The sequence below is a fragment of the Ascaphus truei genome, chromosome 5 (assembly GCF_040206685.1).
Source record: "Ascaphus truei isolate aAscTru1 chromosome 5, aAscTru1.hap1, whole genome shotgun sequence".
Classification (NCBI taxonomy): domain Eukaryota; kingdom Metazoa; phylum Chordata; class Amphibia; order Anura; family Ascaphidae; genus Ascaphus; species Ascaphus truei.
Window position 1 is genome coordinate 52,585,041 of NC_134487.1, and position 21,199 is coordinate 52,606,239.

Genomic DNA, 21,199 nt, shown 5'->3' on the forward strand with positions numbered 1-21,199 from the left:
CAGAAGGACTGATCCCAGGTATAATGCAATTCTCAGATGCTTAATGCTCTGAGCACAAGAAAAAAAAGGCAACAAAACTGGACAATTATAATGAAGCAAATACAGACAAAGAATAATTTGTTTTAAGTGAACTACTAAAAATAAAATTCACAAGTCTGTATAAAACATGTTTTTTTTACTCGTCAGCTACAAAAATATTTTCCTTGAAAGATACCATTATGCAAAAAAAAATACCCATCAAATTGATAACATTTTGGACAATAAAACCTATGAAAATCACACCACACTCACAAATGAGGATTACAAGACTGTACACACATTGCTAAGGCAGGTCACATAGTGTTCATGAAATATTGCATTGAATTTGCAGATGTAGGCCATGGAGTAAGATGGACAGCACGTACTATACTAGCACGACGACATTGTACTCAAGAGTTGTATAGAAGTGTCATCTTTCCATTACCTCAAATGAATATTGAGAAGTCAAAACAGAAAATTGTGGACCAACAGTGATCAAAAAAATCCACATATATTCCTAAATTTGATCGGGAAAAAAAATAGCTGGACAATATATTTCAGCAAAAATTCAAATGGAAAGACCAACACACATACTATTTTACAGATGTCTCAGGAATTTTGAAAGGCCCGTGTTATTTTAAGACGTGAGAGAATTTTAAGCTAGTACATAAAAGAATGTACACCTACCTGGTGCATGTATAATAGTCTACATCAATTAGATAAAAAAATATTTATTATTGTATTGGCCGTTAAACTTGCATAATTTGAATGGTATAAAATGCTATGTTTCTTAGAGTGTAAAAACAAAGCGATATATACCAAAGAAAATGAAATTGGCATACTTCCACAGATCATTTTCAGAATAGTTTTTGTATTTACTAAATCTATATTCTTACGTTTCAAATATCTCGGGGGTTTAGGAGTTAGCTGCTCATGTCCATTTATAGCATTTGCATGATTTCCATACTTGTTTCCTTCAACAGTTTATTCCTGCAACTTCGGTTTAACCGGCTCAGGGATGAAAATTACAGCTATGCAGTGAAGTGCAGATATTTTCAGAGCACAGGATGTGGTACATCTCAGTTGTAGTTAATCTACGGAAGTGTTATCGAGTAAGATATTTTTCTGTCGTCAAACCCAATAGGGTTCACTTATACTTGATCAAAGTGAATATTCACAATGGAGGCAAACCCCAAGAAATGAAATCAAGGCATCTACAAGTATTCAGTGAGGTAGGTGGTCACCATTATTCCTTCTTCTGTCGAATATTAAAAATAAACCAAGCCTTAACCTGTCAAACATAGGTCAGCGTTGCTCCATATTAGACATGGTTGAAACTTAAAGGCCACAATTTGGGAAGAAAGCAACTGTGAGTCACTCCTACCAACCAAAAACAGGGGGAAAGAGGAGAGAGAGGAGGGGGAAAAAAAAGTCTTCATCAAATGTCAAAAGACATTTCAGATTCGGTTAAAGCACTTATGGAGACAATGGCAGTTTCTATAATGCTGTATTGGCTTCTAACACGGGCGACATTCCTTAGTGTGCATGGAGTTTTTTCGTGTTCTCGTTTCATTTGTAATTGGAGAAAAAAAAAACATAAAAATGCTGCGTACTCCCAAAGCGGATCATTGTTTGCTGGATGCACGTTAAGAAGACACCTGATGTTTTCCACAAATGGTAAAAAACAGGCTTTTATTGGCAATGGAGTCAGCTCTTTTTTCTGTTTAGGAATGAACACAAATTGAAACATGCTGTATTTCTCCATGGCAAAAAAATGTATAATATGCTTTAATGCATGCAGTTTGCAGAATACTACATTAGCACAGCAACATAAAAAGGAATTTAAAAAAAATACACTGTAGAGTCCACACAAAAACAGCAAAACCAATATCCCAAGAGCCACAGTGCAATGCTTTGTTTGAAACTTAAACCTGGTCGATTTAAACATACATACTTAAAATGTTCTGCATTAAAGAGGTTAAAAGTAATTAAGTTATTCTGAAATCCAATCAAATATGTGCGAAATATATATCTATCTATCTCCATCTATCTATATAGACACACAATTGCAACTTAATATTATATCAATGTGTCGTGATGTGTCTGCTTTCTACAACCTGAAACTTTTTTTATTTATATAGATATACATAAATATAAATTACAGAAGGCTTGTGTTTGTTGGAGCAAAATTAATTTAAAATACACCAAGTAGAAAAGGGTTAATTTCTGAACATGTGCATAGATATATGCAATGTATACATACAGACTATAAAGATATACAATGTAATTTAAACCAGTTACATTTTAACTGGGTCTTCGACTGAAGAGGTATGTGGTACAATCACATCCCACTTATGCCTTATCAATCAGATGGCTAAAGGGCCACATGCTGCATACAGGCAGTGTCTTATTGCACTGATGTAAAACATTTGGGTGCTTATACGCTAAACGGAAAAACCTATGAAAACATGGCATGACTCAGTCCCAACTAGACTGCAGTGCAGACAATGAATCCTTATTGGTTTTTTTTTCTGTTGCTTGGAGGACTCTTTAGAAAATCAGCAATATAATATGTGAGCATCCAATAATACGGAGCTTAACTGTCCAACTACAAGATTTACTAGATTGAATTATGCAGTCAGGCACAATCAATCAATGTTTACACAGATTTCAGTTGGGAAGGGAAACAAACTGTTCCACTAAATTGTCAAAATGATTTAACTGTTTGAGTGCATTCTCAACCCTTTATATATTAAAGTGTTGAAGGATCAAATGCCTCCTGATGCCAAAACAATTAAAAATGTTATGTTAATGTACTGAAATGACAAACACTACCAAAGAGTGTGTGAAAAGGCCCCTTAAGGCACAGATTGGTTTCAATACCCCTGTTGTAACAAATTAAAGGGGGAAAGGTGCTAGAATGTAGAAGACAAAAATAAAAACAAAGCAGCTCCGGTGCAAAAAAATGTAAATGATTGCCAACAGAAAATGATGAAAACAAATAAAACAGGCAAAACTGAGAAATGCCAAACTTAAAGTAATAAGCAGCATCATGGATACATCATGTTTATAGAAGATCATTACAATTAAAAATATATGTGTGCATACAGGTTACAGAAATGGTTTTCATTTTTTTTTTAATTACAGTATCCATGATATCATGCTTAACTTATGTATATGGGAGGAATAAATGAATATATTTACCTGTATCCAAGCGTTTCCCAGGGGACTCATCAACCTCAGAATCTCCACATGTGCTCCTTGATCTTTTTCTTGGTTGCAGGAGCGTCTCCAACCTTGGAAGGACTACAGACAAAAAGGTTTTGGTCCCTAGCTGTGGGGAAGTTGGCTGGGTTTCAGTGTTCTTTGCAGGCTTTTGGGGGCTTACACTTTTTGATTTGCGGAAGAGAACGGATGTGCGTCTGTTTACATCAGCTGATGATTCCGCTACTTCAGAATCTGTCGACTCAGTGGGATTACTGTCCTTAAGTACATTTTCTGGAGTGTGTCCATTTACCATTTCATTCTGAACAGTAGTGCTATGTATTTCATTATCAAATGTGACTCGTTTGTATAGCTTACTCTGCTCTGGGTTGAGTTCTATTGGTTTGAGGGTTGGTGGTTCTGAATTAGTCTCCGAGTTTGAAGGTAGAGGTAATGCATCAGATGGTTCAAGTTTAGGGGGAGATTTATCTCCTGAAAAAATTATAAATAAAGCGCGATTTTTGAAAACTGTATTAAATTATAATAGTATCTATGAAACTTGAAACATAAAAGTTTAGTCTACTAAAAGATATGTAGTTCTAAGACATAGTAAAACATTTTAGAAATATGGTTATTAAACTAGCACAAACAAAACCATACGTGTCTAACTTGTTTGCAGTCTATGAACAGAGAGGACCCCAATGACCAATATGAAATGAATACATTTAAGTGCAAATAATAAATGGTTATGTAGAACATCAAGATAGTATCTCAGTAAGAGCCAAGTTTTAGTTGTGTTAAAAGCACAACCTTCCCCCCCCCCCCCCTACACGTTTTGATAAAGGAGACCCCCTTGCGCTCCAAAGCATTTACTTGTATTATTTTTAGGCACATTTTTTTTCTCTTAAAGCATCACTAATCTTTTAAATAAAATGTGAGCCACCAGACAAATTCTGACGTTGCCAGGCTTGGAACCCATAAGTCTGTGGGGAACAGGGACCCGGGTGTAGTCCAGTCACCAATAAATGTTCTATTCAAAATTGCTGATGACGTCAGAGAACTGCTAGTCAAGAAGTTGTTTTTATGATAATCACTCAGATTGCAACATTTAAAATGTAGTCTACAAGTATAAATTATTTATGTATAATACTGTACTCCTAAGGTGCTATATAAATTAAAAATGATTGAGATATCCGTTATAAGATATTTCTTTACTTTTTGTATTTGGACGTGATATTAAACAATTATTTGTTACATTAAGTTAATTTGCATTTGTTCTTTCTTGAGCTATGTTTTTAAATGACACCAGTCTTCCATCACTTGTACTAAATTGTAGAATATAATTTCTACTTGGAAATACAGTACAGAGTATGATTTATTTTCTCACGAGCCGTCAGCTGCCACCTCGAATCTTGGATATTTTTAGTGTCCTAAATAATACCCGAGAGGCTGCAGCACAGATTTCTTTCTAAACCTTCTGGGTGCTATGGCACAAACATACAGATTTTTACTGCATCATTATATCCAACAGATTTATAAAGCAGTAAAAATAAAAATAAAGTATAGGTTTGTGATATTTCAGGCTGCTGGTTCCAGACTCCTTATTTGAAAGGAGCAATGCTTCAATCGTTTTAAAATGCACTTTTGTACAACTCCAAGTGTATTGTATTTTCTATTTAAAAACCTAAAACAAAAACCTATCTATATTCGAGCCGAATGGAAAATGTGTGCATGTATATCTACAGCATATGATCTATAAGTAAGCGTACCACCAATGTAGGCCCTACTCTTTCTGGTAACATAACAGAAAACCACAGGTTTTTACAAACTAGGTCACCCAATCAAAACAAAGCCATCATTTTTATTTAGAACTGAAACCAGAGACCTCAGCTTCACTTTTGAGGTTTCTATGATGGGTTTAATCTTTACGATAAGACACAACGTGTGCATGAATGTTATGACAAACAGAAGTAAAGAAATGTTCTGATTAAATTACTTTAAGTTGTATGAATCTGTAAAGATGCAGCGCCACTGCACATTTGGTATTTTGCAAACAATGATAAGTATATACCGAAACAGAGTATCAGGGATTGAAAAAGACTAGGGACAATTGACGAACCAATAGGTGATGACTCTGAAAAAATAAGAAAGAAGAAAAGAAAAATATGGTGAAGTACACTTGTATTCTTTAACTGCGCAAAAGATAGAAGCTACTTACAAAGTAGCAGGTATAACAGGCTTGTAGGATATAGACAATCCTCTCCTCACTGCTGATCTATGTAGCATTTTGTCCTGGCTCCACGTGGAAGTTAAAGAATACAAGCGTACTTCACCATATTTTGCTTCTTATTTTTTCAGAGTCATCACCTATTGGTTCCTGATACTCTGTTACGGTATATACTTATTGCGTGCGTGCATGCATGCATGCGTGCGTGCATGCATGCGTACATACATGAATGAATACATACATAATAAAAAGTTCATAAAAATGACTCAAAATCCCAGATCAACAAGGTTACAAAGTCTCTGAGTTTCTCTAACTGGATGCATGACATGCCACAAGAAATCTTCAGCTTTCAACATGAAAATGCCTATTATACTACAGTCTAACAATCTCACCGTCTGTGACAAAGGCAATTGGTTGTCTTCAGAAAGCCAAGGCCACATTCTCATAAACTCACCAAATGCTAGAATTGCCATATTGTACTACATTATGGCTCTAATCACATTAACCCTAAACCCTCCCACCGAAATCACACAATGGTTTAAAACATTATCTACTTGAGTTATAGAGCTAAACATATATCCCATCTGCACTACAACACGCAGAAGCTCACTTACACCATTCACAATGTACAGATGCGTCAGAAACAAAAATTGTGGTTTACAAGTTAAAAATGATTGCAGTCTGCAACTATATTAACTTTGAATACAGAAACTGCACAGTGGTAGCGTCAGACTAAGATATTTCCATCAGTGCTGTTAAACACCATAGATAAGGGGTGTCAACACCAGCCCTCAAAGGCCACGAACAGGTCAGGTTTTCAGGATATCCTTGCTTTAGTGCAGGTGGTTCAAGAAATGACAACTGATTGAGCCCCCTGCGCTGAAGCAGGGATATCCTGAAAACCTGACCAGTTGGATAGATAGAGATAGATAATAAATTGAAGAAAAAAGAAAGAAAAAACAGCAGACAGAACTGCTCCTTAACTTGCATGTAAGAGGAAATGACAATGCTGAAATATATTAACCCATTCTATGTCAGAGAGGAAAGCTATGCATTACAGTGCAGGCAGTGTCGGTAAAAGGAATAAAGCTGGCGTGTGCGCTACTTTTAGGTAAGACAAGAAAATAATTTAGGATTACAAGTAATAAAATAAAAAATTGGCTTATTGGATCAAGAGAGAATGAGAAAAAGGAGATGTTGAAGAACCCTCATGGTTACTCAATGTGACAGTAAAGAGTACACACCGCGTGGCCTGAGCTAAAGAAATGCAAGACGATGCAAGGGAACATCTGCCAAACACAAGCATGTTTTCCAAGCAAAAAGAGCCCATGCAATGACCTAGATCTGCCCCTAAACAACCTGACGACTTGGGGTCAAACAAAACAGTGCGCTCGTACCTACAGAATCTTTGATTAAAATGCAAGTGAAAAGTTGTATAATTTTACAACATTAGAGAATTTGTGTAACTAACCTGGTAAGAGGAACCATTTTATTGTGTCATAGTGTTTATAATACACTACTTACAGTAGTAAGAAAGAGGAAATGTGTTTTGTTTATTGTCAGGGAAAGGTCTAGCCCCCGTGACACCGACTTTACGCCATTTTCCATACAAACACCACATTTGTGCCAGTGACGATTTTGATGTCATGCATTTTTCTGGCTTTGAGAATATGTCCACATACATAGGCTCCAACCCCACTACCAATATCTCTGGCACCTTACTGTATGACATTGCTGCACATAAAAACAAACCTTTCCAGAACAGGACATAGAAAAAGCAGCAGCAGAAGTAGTTACTAGAAAATAGGTATTAATATATGCAGGGCTCGACAAATTATAAAAACAATGCTACTCGCCAAACAAAAAAAAGGCACTTGCCCCCGGCCCCACCCACCATTTTTTTTTGTAAAAAAAACTTGGTAGTTCATGTTGTGCGGACCTGATTTTAATTTAAAAAAAAAAAAATGTAATCCTCAATTTTGGCTGAATTTGTGCCAATTTATTATTTCGCAGGCATCATCTGTTACTAGAACAACATATCTTAAAGAGTGTAAATGGTAGTGGCCATTTCAACCTTCCAAGGCAGCAAATTATCCAATACACAATCAAGGATGGGATTGCTGAAAAAACAGCAGCAAAAAAACTATTTGCAATGATAATGTTGCATTTATAAAATAGTCAAATAAAAAAACATGAAGGAGCAATCAATTCAATATCCTACGTGTGTTTTGTTAAATAAATGAATTCTGTAGTATCAGATAATACTTACTACATTATTTTATAATTCAACTGCATTTTTAATGAGTTTTAATATACTGTGCATCCTTTGATTTCTATAGGGTTTAGCCCACCTACCCAGCAGTGCAAGATGTTTGGGAAACTATCCTGATATGATAATTTGTTGCAATTTCTCCCAGCAGTTTCAGTTGCAAACTGGAATAGATATTACCTTAGTAATCTAAGAATACATTGTAGCTGCTGGGTTACACGGACTGAAGGATTGACTGAATCTGAAAAGGCAGCCATTTAAAGCAGCCGTTCAAGCTGCCCTTTAAATTTTTATGTTTCCATTTAATGTGCATAAATACAATGTACACACCGACAAGTGATTAGCCAAGTTGTTGATCGATCCGTTCTCCTGTGATCGATCAGCGAAGTTTCGACTCGGGGGTTCACTAAATCTTTGTCAGTGCAGCAGAAAAAGACCCAAGATGCAAAGTTGTGTGTTGAATATCATGTGACCAGGCAGTAACTCGATATAATTCGCTCACTGCTAGAGAAGGGGCAGGCTCAAACAGGGGTGTGCCAGAGTCTGTTTCAGAAGAGGAAGGGGATGTGACTTGTAAATGGTTGCTATAAAATCTTTTTTTTAAATGTTACAAATTATGTTCTCATAGTACAGAACTGATTTAAAAAATAAATAAATAAAAAATACCAACACACGTAGGCTTGAACTGCAGCTTTAAGTGAACCCTGGAAGCAGGATCACAATCACGGGAGAACTAATCAATCAGAAGTTTAGGTAATTAGTTTAATAATAATGTTATCTTTTTTTTTTTTTTTTTAAACTATTTTTTTTTTTAAGTGCTGCTTGGATTGCTTCTAAGAGATGAAATATAGATATTTATAGATGGGTTTCTCTCTATATCGATATCTATATATTTTTTTTTTCATATTCTATTTACTAGGGGCAGGCCCACGGAGCCACACCCACCATCTAAAGAGAGAATTATTCTATTAATGTTTTGTTTGAATAGTAATGCACACCTTATCAGTACATACTCATATATTAAGATATGTTTTTTCACATGTCATCAGAGAACACCTATTCAATTAAAAATTGTTAAATGATGGGCTACGATCAAGCCAATTAGCGGAAGCATGGCGCTGAAACAGGTTATTGTAGGACTACGTACATTTTATGGCTGTGAATCAGTTGAAGACTTAATGGGCATGCAATTAGTAGGACATAACTGGAGCAGCTCAAGACCTTAATAAAGCCGTGATCCAGTCACTTATATTCTTTCCTCTTTATTTTCTAGAAGACACTTGCAGCTTAATATTGCGCACCCCAAGATCTTAATGGGGTGTGTAGACACCACCACTATACAGCCTCAAGCCAGCATCCAATCAGTAACGGCCAAGAAGCTGTAACTAGCTGTTGGTGACAAGATGCTGCCCAGTAATCATATATAAAATCCTCCTTCAAACTGCAAACTAAGTAAAATAAATAAATAATATTGCACTTTGTTTAATACATCATCATTAATTGTTTGCCAAGCACAATTAAGCAGATGTCCAAACGGCCAAGCTCAGGTTGCATCTCTGGCATTTCAACTGTAGTGTAGGAAACATACCACCAGGTTGTAGAAAAACAGGTTTAAAGAAGCCATTATTTTGCCCGTAGTAATGTTTTCTGCATAGAACTTGCATACATGAAGGATGTGGTTCAGACTGCTGCTGGGAAGAATTTAAAAAGTGGTTGCAAACCCATTCTCTGTTCTGAATAGCAATGAGTACAATCACTGCACCCAAGTTCTAGTTACTCAAAGTGACCTTCTTATTGCACAAGAATACATAACACTTTTATTAATATGGTTTTGCTTTCTCTCGTTTTTTGTGGGTGGGTGGGGGGACGACGGACAGACCTATTACAGAAACACACATAAAAGGGCAAATGGCAAAGTAATTTTTCTTACCATCTTCTTCACCGTCGTGTTCAATTAATGATCCATTCTCCTCCTCAAAACTCCCGATTCCCGATTCTATTTGTGGAGGTTGGACATGCTGCTGAGACAGCATGTGACGTATGTTGCTAATCTCTTTTTTTAGGAGCTTCAATCGTTTACTCCTGGATCCACTTGATTTCATTGCAAAAGTCATATCTAGTTTTTCCAGTAGCTCCTTCAGTTGTTCTTCTAATGCCATGTGTGCTCGGTTATCAGGATTCAGTAGCTTATCAACTGTGGACACAGACAATTTGGCATTACACGGATACTGCGGAAAGAGGGCTAACCGATGCCACAGCATAATAGTTTGACAGAACACGGAGATTAAAAAAAACACTCCATTTATTAAGCACTTTTAGCACAGCAAAGCACTCCCAGTGCCGGGCTAATGTGTAACTCATCAGCAATTGCAGAGAGCTCTCTCAGGGCACGCTGCCTGCCAGACATAGACGCCCTCCTCTGCACTTGACTGCTGAGAACACTGAGCTGCAGAACAGTCCCAACCGGATACATGAGTTGTCACACCCACATCTCCCCCTTGATCTCCTGTGAACAACAAAGACGAGGGTGTGGAAAACCATGAAACAGGTTGGCACAGTTCAGTAGCTCAGGGTTCTCAGCAGTCCAGTGCAGAGGAGGGTGTCCAAGTCTAGAAGGCAGTGTGCACCGAGAACTCACACTGACCGGCATACCAATGGCAGAGATTCACAGCCCAGCATAAAATGCTTTGCTGTACTAAAAGTGCGTAATAAACGGGGTTTTTAATCTCTCATAAAGAGTTTGAGTTTTAATTTCTGTCTGAAGTACAATGATTATTCGCAAGATTGAGCTGCACTGTATCTCACAGCACTTATGTACATACGCTCGTGGGGCTACCAATTAGCTATTAGGATTGACTTGAAACCATAGAGTACATTATTTATGCAAGTATTTCCTCTTGATTGCTGAATTACATATACAGTAGTTGGATTTTTTTATTCACACTGTCACTTTTATCTGTCCTACTATTTTAAATGGTAGTTATAGTCTAATATCTGTATTACTGTAAGAGACGTGCAATGCTTTCCGCTGAAGTGTACGGATTAGGTGACATTTGCCAAGCATTAAAAGTCAACGTGCCAGGTCGTGCATATCTATTTAAAAGACATTATATTGATAAAACATTAAAGTACAATTTGAGTATAATTGTTGATTTTATGCTGACTGAAAACAGATGTATGGTATGTTGGGAAGCAAAAACATGTTTGTCACTTACCATCCTCCCATGAAAACGGAGAGGGAGGTTCAATTTTTGGTTGTTCGGGTAAATGCATCCCTGTAACTTCATCATAGCCAATGGCACTGGCGTCCCGTCTGGCTTGCCTCAATACAACGCCTCCCTGATCTCGTAACCGCACAGCAGCTCTATAAAAAATGGTATCCTTGGCGTTGTATTTCATACAGTTCTCAATGATGAGGTTGAAATCCTCCTCAAACTCATTCAGATTTCTATATCTCTGATCTTCCAAGCGTTCTTTCATGGTAGAGAAATCCATGGGATGCTTAATGTGATCCAAGTAATCTGGGACCTGTAAAATGTGGGGGGAAAAAATAAAATAAAAATAGGCTGTATATATTAGCTGTTACAAATAAAGTTGGTCACATTATTCTATCCCCCAAAATAAAGTGAAAGGCTATTCAGCAAGAAACTAAGCCATGCATCAGGTTATGATATTACATCATTTAAATATTTTTGCTATGATTGTTCCCAAATCCACAAATTATTCTCCATTAACCCAGCTTCTATTTCAGGTAGCTGTAACACTTAACATTTACTGTCAAAACAAGTTGCTTACTCACTCCAAAGATCTGAACATCTAAACTTTCAGGCGATCACATGGAACCCAGGAAAATAACAAAATAAATGTGAAGGAATAAAACGTTAAAAACCATGCCTAGACTGTGCACCGGTGTTAAGCGAGGAACCCCAAAAGTGCAGGACTGGAAGAATGGAATCTTAATCCCAGAACATCTGCTCTCCATATTCTTACTTTTTTAACGTGCCACGGTGTAGATCAAACTATTTAAATAGAAAGATTAAGTGATACCTCACCTCAGAAAGATTAACAGGATGGGCAAATATACGAGCAGGATCCTTCTCTTGTAGCTGATCAAGAAGGGATCGTAGTAGTACTGTCAGTGGTGTCAGCTGGAGTTCCATAGCTACCTGTTCAACTTTAACCTAAGGAACAGAAAATAACACTGTATGCTATATCAGGAATGTAGAACATCTAGCGTAACCATCAGGAAAGGTCTAAATCAGTGCTTCCCAACTGCAGCCCAGAAGAACCAACAAACAGGTCAGGTTTTAAGGATATCCCTGCTTCAGCAAAGGTGGCTCAATCATTTTGACTGAACCACCTGTGCTGAAGCAGGGATATCCTTGAATCCTGACCTATTGGGGGTTCTTGAGAACAATGAGTTGGGAACCACTGGTCTAAAGCATATTGAGTGGTTTGGCAAGTACTCATTTGTAATGTAGATTTACAATTGGCTTCCCAGCATGAAAAACACAGGAAAGAGGAGAAGTGAATCCAGCTCTTATGCTAAACATTCAGTTTTATTCAGCAACTACTGCTAAAAAGAAACATTTAAAGCCATCATCTTGTACCATATTCAGAAGTTGTAATAACGGCAAAGCCCCCAACTACATAACAAATTTACTGCTATGACAGCTGTATTTAATATGACATTTAAAGATTTATCCATATATATATATATATATATATATATATATATATATATATATATATATATATATACACACACACACACACACACACACACACACACACACACACACACACACACACACACACACACACACAATTTTTTTCTATACTATATATTTTTGAAGGAATAGGAGCTACTTACAAAACTAATAAAAAAAAGTTACCTGTTCACGTTTTAATTTTTCCCGTTTTCGAATGAGCTCAATTAATAATCGCGCTCTTTCGAGGTCGTGTCGTAACCGTTGCCAGTACTTTAGTTTCTTTTTTAAGGCCTGTATTTCTTCATCATCTTCCCTCTGAGAAAAATCGGGGTCATCGTTTATAGAAACCGTTATTATTGATCGAAAATACATAATTTATAAATGTCAGTTGCACTTTTACCCCACCCCCCACATTTCTATTCACATCCCAGAAAACAAGAGTTTATACACAATCCCTGGTGCGCGTGTGGGCATTTTTTCTTCTTGTTTATACACAATACTTACAGGAAGGCAAACAGATCAAAACGTTAACCCTGATAATTAGGTAATGTTGAGGAATCCAATTAAACTGTAATTCCCAATATGTTTGGGTAGCACAAATCAAAGTATTCATGGATTTACTCAATTATTATTTTAATTATAACAAATGTACTGTAATTGGAGTTTAAATACAAAACAAAGGCACTTGTTCAATACTAGGAAGGTAAATGTTGCGTTGTCACAATGAAGAAAATGCGATACAATTCTACAAATCTTCCATTAATCTGGGCTGAATATTATCGATTACCTAGACCAGGGGTCGGCAACTCCAGTCCTCAAGAGCCACCAACAGGTTTTAAGAATATCCCTGCTTCAGCGCAGGTGGCTTCATCAGTGGTTCAGTTGTTGACAGCCAACTGTGCTGAAGTAGGAATAGCCTTAAAATCTTTTGATAATTAACGGTGTAAAGTGACTGGATTTGTCTAATTCCCTATCCCAGGGGCACTAAACTCCAGTCCTCAGCCCCCCCCCCCCCCCCCAACAGGTCCGGTGTTCAGGATGTCAAAACTGAAACCTGATTGAGCCACCTGTGCTGAAGCAGGGATACTCTGAAAACCTTACCTATTGGGGGGGAGGTGGGAGAGGGTGGGGGGCGCTTGAGGACTGGAGTTGAGCACTCCTGCCCTATGCTCCCAATAAAAAGGTTTTACCCGTACACTTTTTGAAACAATTGAAGTAGTTTATATCAAATGTTACATATAGTTGAGAGATCTGCAATCTCAGGATCGGTTCCATAGTACATGGCAATTATTATTTTTTAAACAAGTATAGCTTTAAAACGTACCTGCTGTATATTTCTTTGTGACTGTAAACTGGACTGGAGTCTCCTCAGTAAGGGAATGCCGTTCCTTGATAATCTTTTTAACAGCCAGTAACTGTGAACTCTTTCAATAAACTGCTTTCTCCGTTGAATAGACACTTGGTTCATAATTTTATTTACTCTTAAAAAATAATAAAAAATAAGTTAATACACTTTGCAGGAAGAATAAATGAACCATTGTATTTATTTTAATGCTGTCAAGTTGGAAATGTAAAAATACTTAAACATTACATATCTTTTTTTCCCCCCCAGTACACACAAATCAGAGCCACCATAACTGTGGAAATCAATGCTACAAGAATAACAAAGTTCTATAGCAGGTTTTAACCCACCTCTCAAGAAGTGCAAGATATTTGCAAATTTTTTCTGTTTGTGACAGCAGTTTGAGCCACAAACTGTAACAATAGGTATTGGTACCATAGTAATATCAGGATACATTGTAGCTGCTGGTTTACACTGACAGAAGGATTGATTGAATCTGAAATGCTGCCATTATGGACAATCAGGATTTTTACAGATATATAACAGGAGCACCAAACGACTGCCAGCTTAGGCAAGAATGTAGAATTATACATTGCCACATGCTTTGCATACAGGAAGGAAGGAAAGAAAAGAAAGAGAAGGAAGAAAAGAAGGAAGGAAGGAAAGCGAGAGAGATTGCAAATCCTTAGAACACAGGCCCCATATACAATATGCCAACATGCTGACGTTTTCAGTTCTATGTATGTTAGCAGAGCTGCAGCACTGGTAACAGGTCTTCACAGCATATATCAGATCTCCAGTATGTTTTTACATGACAGCAAACACTTCCAGATTTCCATATTCCCAGGGAATGGAAATAGCAAGATTGCTGTGTATTTTTTTTCTATTTCTCTTTGTAAGCCAACATCATATAAGCGGGTATAGAAAGAGCACTCTCGCCGTCTAAAGGCAGGGTCAAGGTGTTCATGCAGGAAAGTTAGTTAAAGAGAGAGCACTCGTGGACTTTTCAAAGTGATAATTGAGTTTATTAAGTACTGGTCAACATGTTGATCCTACTCCTGGACATTTCGTGTGTCCATGAGTGCTCTCTGGTACTTTCTTGTATATAAATTAACATCAGATATTACTTTGGGGGAGAGGGAGGGAAATAATATATAATTTTTGATTATTGACACTCGGCGAGCGAGCGAACACACACACACACACAATTTGGTGTAAAGAAGAAAAAAAAAAACATTTAGCAGGTTTTATCTTCTATACAAAAGTTCTTTTTTTCTTTTAAACGTACATGTGTTTCCAGTACTGTCGACCAGGGGTGCGCAAACGGGGGGGGGGGGGGCACACGATGGTTACAGAGGCCCCGCGCTTCCCCGAAGGCTTTTAAATTAAATGCCGGGAATCGCGTGAGGCCTCTAACTTTACAGCGACACGTCACCATGGCAATCAGCCGTCAAATGGCGCCACGTGATGTCGCTTTGCCATGAAGCATAGCATGGAGGGGAGGGCGTGTGAGCAGGGGGCGAGAGGAGGCAGGGGGCGCAGGGAGAAGAGTTTGCGCACCTCTGTTGTAGACCATACGAATGGACATTGTTTTCATCAAAGGCTAGTAAGGCTAAGGCCCCGCTCCCTCAGTCAGCGCGCCCGCACTGCACACAGGCGGGGTGCTGGCAGACACAGATCGCGATATGCGGTCTGTAGGGAGCGGGAGGTGGGCTGGGGGCGTGGCTTGAGCGGAGGGACCCGCTACTCCCCCCCCCTCTCTCCCTCCACGGGCTCGGCTGCAGGAGGGAGCTGCTGCGGGCAAGCAGCTCCCTCCCCCTTCTGCCACAAAAACACACACACACACACACACACACACACACACCCTTGAGTAGGAAGCTGCCTGATAACAGCTCCCGCCCCCGCCGCTGATTGGCTCATCAGCGCACCACGTGACGCGTCACCGCTCGGGATCACAATTTTCTTGAATCCCCTGCCGGCTGACGCGTCACAGTGCTTAGTGAGCCGTCAGCGAGGGGGGACTGGGACCGGCTAGGGAGGATTCCCCTGCGGGTGGGGAACGCTTGCGCGGCCATCCGCGCCGCCGAGCGCAGCGGGTCCCAGCCCTGAGGTGTTACTGGAGGCTAGTATGCAGCACACCATTTCAAGTTGCAGAAATCAGGGATAAAACAGAACAATTGCAATTTAGCTTGACCCACAAAGAAAGATGTATAGGAAACCGCTGCACCTCATTACATAAAAACTTTCTGATAGTTTTCAGAAACCTTAAAAAGTGGTACAAAAGGTGTCTTTATACATTGCTCTGTTTTTATAAGAAAAAAAACTTCCCGCTCTCCCCTTAACCCCCACCCCGTCAGCAGCTCTGTATGTCCGAGTGTGTGTACCTGACTCACCCTGACACTGTGCAAAATTAAGAGATAGGATGACAAGAGTCATGAAGGGCTCCATCTTTCTCCCATCCCCACCTGAGAGTACCAGGGGCTACACTTTTATATATACAGCCAAGGTGCAACAGGGTAGATATTCATACAAAAGCATTAGAGTCCAGCACTCTTGGATCTTGCAAATATAAACTATATTTATTATAGAGACGGACGTTTCGGTCCCCGTTGGGACCTTTATCAAGATTACTATGATAACGAGGATCAAATGTTGATATCTAGGGATGGAAAAAAGCCTGGAAACATAAAACGCAATCCCTGGAGCCCGTCTTACCTGTCAGTCACCGCCGCAACAAGCAACACGCTGTGACCGGCAGCACAAGTCACTGCCGCGCCACGTACAGTGTGGTCAGGGGGGGAAGGGGAGGAGGTGAAGAGATCAGAGAACAGAGAACAGGTGGTATGAGGGAGCGAGGCTGAGAGCGCCAAGACTCTGCCCGCCCCTGCATAATGTCCGGGGGAGTGGGCAAGAGTGTGTCCCGTGCGTGGCTCATTGTGTCACAGATTAACAATCTTAAATGCTACCTTGTATTTGCTACAACATTTCATTATCCACCAAAACAGTATAATTTTTTTAAAATGTGCGATATTTTTTGCTATTCTATTTAGTGATGCTTTTGATGCCAATGCGTTTTTATTTTATTTTTTTACATCCCAAAATGAATAAACCCCCCCAAAAATTTGTTTTTAACATGGTATATTAAGTCACAACTGTAAATACAGTCCCTTTAAACAGATGTGTCATCTTATAAAATGTGTGGTAACATTGATATGCCAACATACAGCTCTAGTTAGACTCTTACCTCTGTGGTGGAATATCAGGTACGGTGACCGTTGGTATAACTGTACAACTCTCAGTTAGAGATTTCTTCGTTTTCTTAGCTTTTCTTTTTACTTTTGATGTTGATCTGACAGGTCGGTCATTGCCTTTCCTACAAAGACCATTTTTTGTTTCTGGTTCATCATAAATATTTAGTGGTCTCCTCACGCACCCTGAAGGAGTATGAACATCACAGTATGCAGTCTTTTTTACAGAGAAAGTTGTGCTACTGCCAGTCACTTCTTTCACCGGTTCCATCCTCATGTATAATCCAGATTTCTGAGCGCAGGTCACGTGGAAAGCAGTATAGCAGTTAGCCTTATGGCACTGGATGCAGGCACCAACACCTTTTTGCTTGCAGAGGTAGCAGGTTAGCTTCCATCTTGCTGGGGGAATGTTACGTACACCATCAATAGGCTCAATAAAAACTGTATTTGCAAATCCAACTTCTGGGATCCAGAGAGCACAGACTACATGTCCCCATCGATCGTCGTCAGTCTTTTTAAAGGCACCTCCCTTATTTGGGCACAACACACAGTCAGCAGGTATGTTACGGGACTGAAGACAATGCCTGCAGAGCCACTGTCCTTCGGGTATGTATGGCACCCCATAACACTCCTGATGCACTGCTAAATTACAAATATCACAAAACAAGATAACGTTACTGTTCTGACATTCCCCATCCATACATATGCAGCAGACTGCATCCTCGTCAATCAACGACTGCTGGTCTCCCTGCTTTTGGTTCTCGCAGTAAGATTCCTTCTCAAACCGATCCATGAGTAGTTCAAATATGTCTTGTGACACTACAGAGAGTCCGTCGCTTTTCCGCCGCGCGTTTATTATTTCCAGCCAGGCGTAATCTTCCTCGTCCATGTCATACTCCACTTCCTTGTCCAGCTCTTCTGAGGATTTTTCCTGAAATTTATAATACGCTGCCGAGCGGTTGGGAGCAGATGGGGGGCTACATTCGATGACACGTACTTTGGGCTCTGGGAGAGTGCTGGTGGTCGCGTGTGCATGTACAGTTGGAAGAACGTCACTTTTCTTTTTCCCCTTGCTTGCTTTAAGCCTTTTTGATCTCAGACAAATCTGAGGTGGGGTCTCGCTATTTTCTTTATTGCTGTTGCATTCAGTCATTTCTTGTGCGGTGAGATCATCGTCCAAAATAACGTCTAAAGGATCAAAAATACTGATCCTATGCAAACGGCCTTCAATTTCTATTTCAACCATTCTCTGGGCCTGGGCATATGTCAAGGTTTCCCGAGTAGGGGAGTGTTTAATACTACACGGGGAAGTAGATGATCGAGGTGCAGAGACTCTATGCCAACGTCCTTTTCGTCTCATTGTGGACGACCTATAAAGACGAAAAAGGAAACAAACTTAAATATGACTCAAAAATTACAGTTGTTTGAACTACACAACAAGATTAGAAAACAGTATCAGTGTCGCTGTCGTCTTTCAGTTTACTATTTTGGAGAAATATTGATCTAAAAAAACAAAAAGTTAGTACTGTACATGCATTGAACAGTGTTCAAAAAGAATTGGTGCGCAATTACAGTCAATGACTGAAGTCTTTTTTTGCCCCCACAGAAGTAAGGAAACCCGGCAGACTCAAGATCCAAATAGCACTTCGCTGCAGTCAGTTTTGATATTTAAAATTGTCTAGGATCCTTCCTTATATTACCAATGTTTCTTATGAGGATTTTTTACATATAGATTGCTGTCTTCTGAAAAATGAATGTTTCTACTTTAACCGGGATCTGTGAATGTCATTCTCAGATATTTAAGTTTGGTCACTTTTCCCGACCGATGGAAATTCAGAATCAAAGCATTCATTAGCGAGGTTAATATACGGTCTGGATAAAATTAATTTTTTTGCCACAAGCAAAAGCTTGGCATTCTGGCAGCAAAGGGTTAATAATGTGTATGAAAGAAACCGGGTGAATCCTTGGAGACAATTGGGATTGATTTCAAGGGGACATATCTGCAATGGGACAACGGACTGTGATTCAGTGCCAGATCCCTGTGACCTCGGGTTAAGTTACTTCATTGCCTTTGGCTTTAAAAAGCAGTGACACATTGTGTCTCCATTATGATAACATATTGGGTAATATACACTGTCAGCATTTTACAAAACCAATTAAGACTATTTCAGGAAAGAAGCTGAACCTCCAGTATTAAACCTATACACATTTCAGCCACAGTTCCAATAAAACACGTTATTTTTTTTCGCCTGGATACCCAACCTGGTGAGGCAAACGGAATCATAATACTATCTTTCAAATGTGAATACCCTGACTGACTTTCGGAGTAACTGCCGAGCATTACTAAATAGGTTGCACTGCTAAGCAAACCTGTTTCACACTGAAAAGCTGCATATACCAGGGATTGGAATAAAGAAGCCAGGGTTTCATAACAAGTGTCTACAGACTGAATTTTGAGTAGCCAAATGCCATGTAAATTACTGTAGTACTTTATTATACCTGCCGACTCCACGTCAGCAGTGCGATACTGATCCAGCCCACATTTTGTATTCCCATTCGCTGATTGTTAAGAGCTTTGATATAATACAGAAAAACTAAAGAAAGACTGTTCTGTATCATCACACTGGTGACTTGGGCTACGGGCCCGCTTTCAGCTCCAGCACAGGGGGGGGGGGGGGGAAGCTGGGGCGCAGCCATGACGTCACGCAGTTGGTTCGCCCTCATTGGCTGAACCGCTGCCGTGACATAGTCAGCGCTCCTTCGCCACTAGCAAAGACAACATTCTTATCTTTGCTAAATTATGGTTGCGCTTTGTGCCAGGGCGCGCAGGCAGCTACTGGAGCCGGCTCCATAGAGGGCCGTACCTTCTGTGCGCCGCACACGCTGTCACAGCCGCAGCCACTGGGGACTCAGCCTTAAGAGTGGATTGGCAGGTATGCTGTATACATGCATAACAGTGCTATGGAAACGCTAACCTATTTTTCCTCTTCTGACCTACAGCTGCCCTACACCAGGGGTGGCAAACTCCAGTCTTCAAGGGTCACCAACAGGTCAGGTTATAAGATTATCCCATCTTCAGCACAACAAGTGGTTCAATCAGTGGCTGAGCCACCTGTGCTGAAGCAGGGATAGCCTTAAAACCTGACCTGTTGGTGGCACTTGAGGACTGGAGCAGGACGCCCCTGCCATACACCGTTTCACTTTTTCCCAATGCAGAAGCAGATCACACAATTCAAGTTGTAGGCGATAAATGTTACGCATTTGTTTTTAATCAAAGATCAACAAAATCTTATACAACCTAGAAAGAATTAACACTACTCTGTTCACTAAAATGACCCATTATATATCAACGTGTTAAGACAATTGGGTAAAGGAAAAGTTTACATAAAAGAAATAAAAACACGCACAGAATATGGGTACATCAAAGACTTTTCACACAGCTTTTTCTCACCCTTACACAGAAAACATCTGTCCTGTACAGCAAACCAGGACACTATGGGGATACAAATGTGGTCAGACTTTATCTCATGTGCAGGTTGGGGATTGAGCCTCTGTTCTGTGACTTCTACATCATATATATGAATGCTGATGGTGGATAAAACATGCACACTTAAATCAATCCAATTTATTTTTGTTAAGAGTAACTTTAATTTTATTGCAAAGAAAAAGAAAGAGATCCCACTAGAATCGTGCACTCCATCTAAGTGATAATTTCACATTAACTGGTAAGAGGTGGTTACCAGTTACCACCTGTTACCAGTTAATGTGAAATTATCACTTCGGTGGAGTGCATGATTCTAGTGGGATCTCTTTCTTTTTCTTTGCAATAAACCTTTATCCCCACGTGCACCCCCATAGGTTTAGCAGAAGCAGAAGCCCCTTTTCCTTCTATATAACTTTAATTTTAGCTTCAGGGACCCCCTGGCTTACCCCCAAGCTGAGGGTGCCCTTAAAGGGGAAGGTGGCACGTGTAGTGTCCTATGCTGGGGAAAATAAAATGGCGTTTCAATCTCCAGCATTAAGAGGGCCAATAGGAACAGGTCATTATCATCTGTCATGGCTTCCTATTGGCCCATGTGACAGGGATTTAAATACCATTAAGTAACCGGTATCACCTTTGCTGGTATGTAGCTAGGGAATGTATCTCACCTATGTATAAAATTAAATAAGGGCGAGGAG

General features: G+C 39.5%; 1 protein-coding gene across 13 annotated transcripts in view; it reads right to left on the reverse strand.

The window, feature by feature from the left end:
- BRD1 (bromodomain containing 1) overlaps positions 1-21,199 on the reverse strand; it is a 59,615-nt gene that overhangs the window by 13,399 nt on the left and 25,017 nt on the right. For 9 of the 13 annotated variants that reach the window (XM_075599802.1, XM_075599803.1, XM_075599804.1 and 6 more), the window contains 7 exons: positions 17,017-18,390; positions 13,755-13,911; positions 12,614-12,745; positions 11,771-11,899; positions 10,934-11,246; positions 9,649-9,912; positions 3,223-3,714 (listed from right to left, as the gene is read on the reverse strand). In XM_075599802.1, coding sequence (XP_075455917.1) covers positions 3,223-3,714; positions 9,649-9,912; positions 10,934-11,246; positions 11,771-11,899; positions 12,614-12,745; positions 13,755-13,911; positions 17,017-18,390 — 2,861 coding nt within the window. Of the gene's footprint in view, positions 1-914; positions 1,739-3,222; positions 3,715-9,648; positions 9,913-10,933; positions 11,247-11,770; positions 11,900-12,613; positions 12,746-13,754; positions 13,912-17,016; positions 18,391-21,199 lie in introns of those variants that run through there. The other 4 variants (XM_075599809.1, XM_075599812.1, XM_075599810.1 and 1 more) reach the window with 4 other exon arrangements.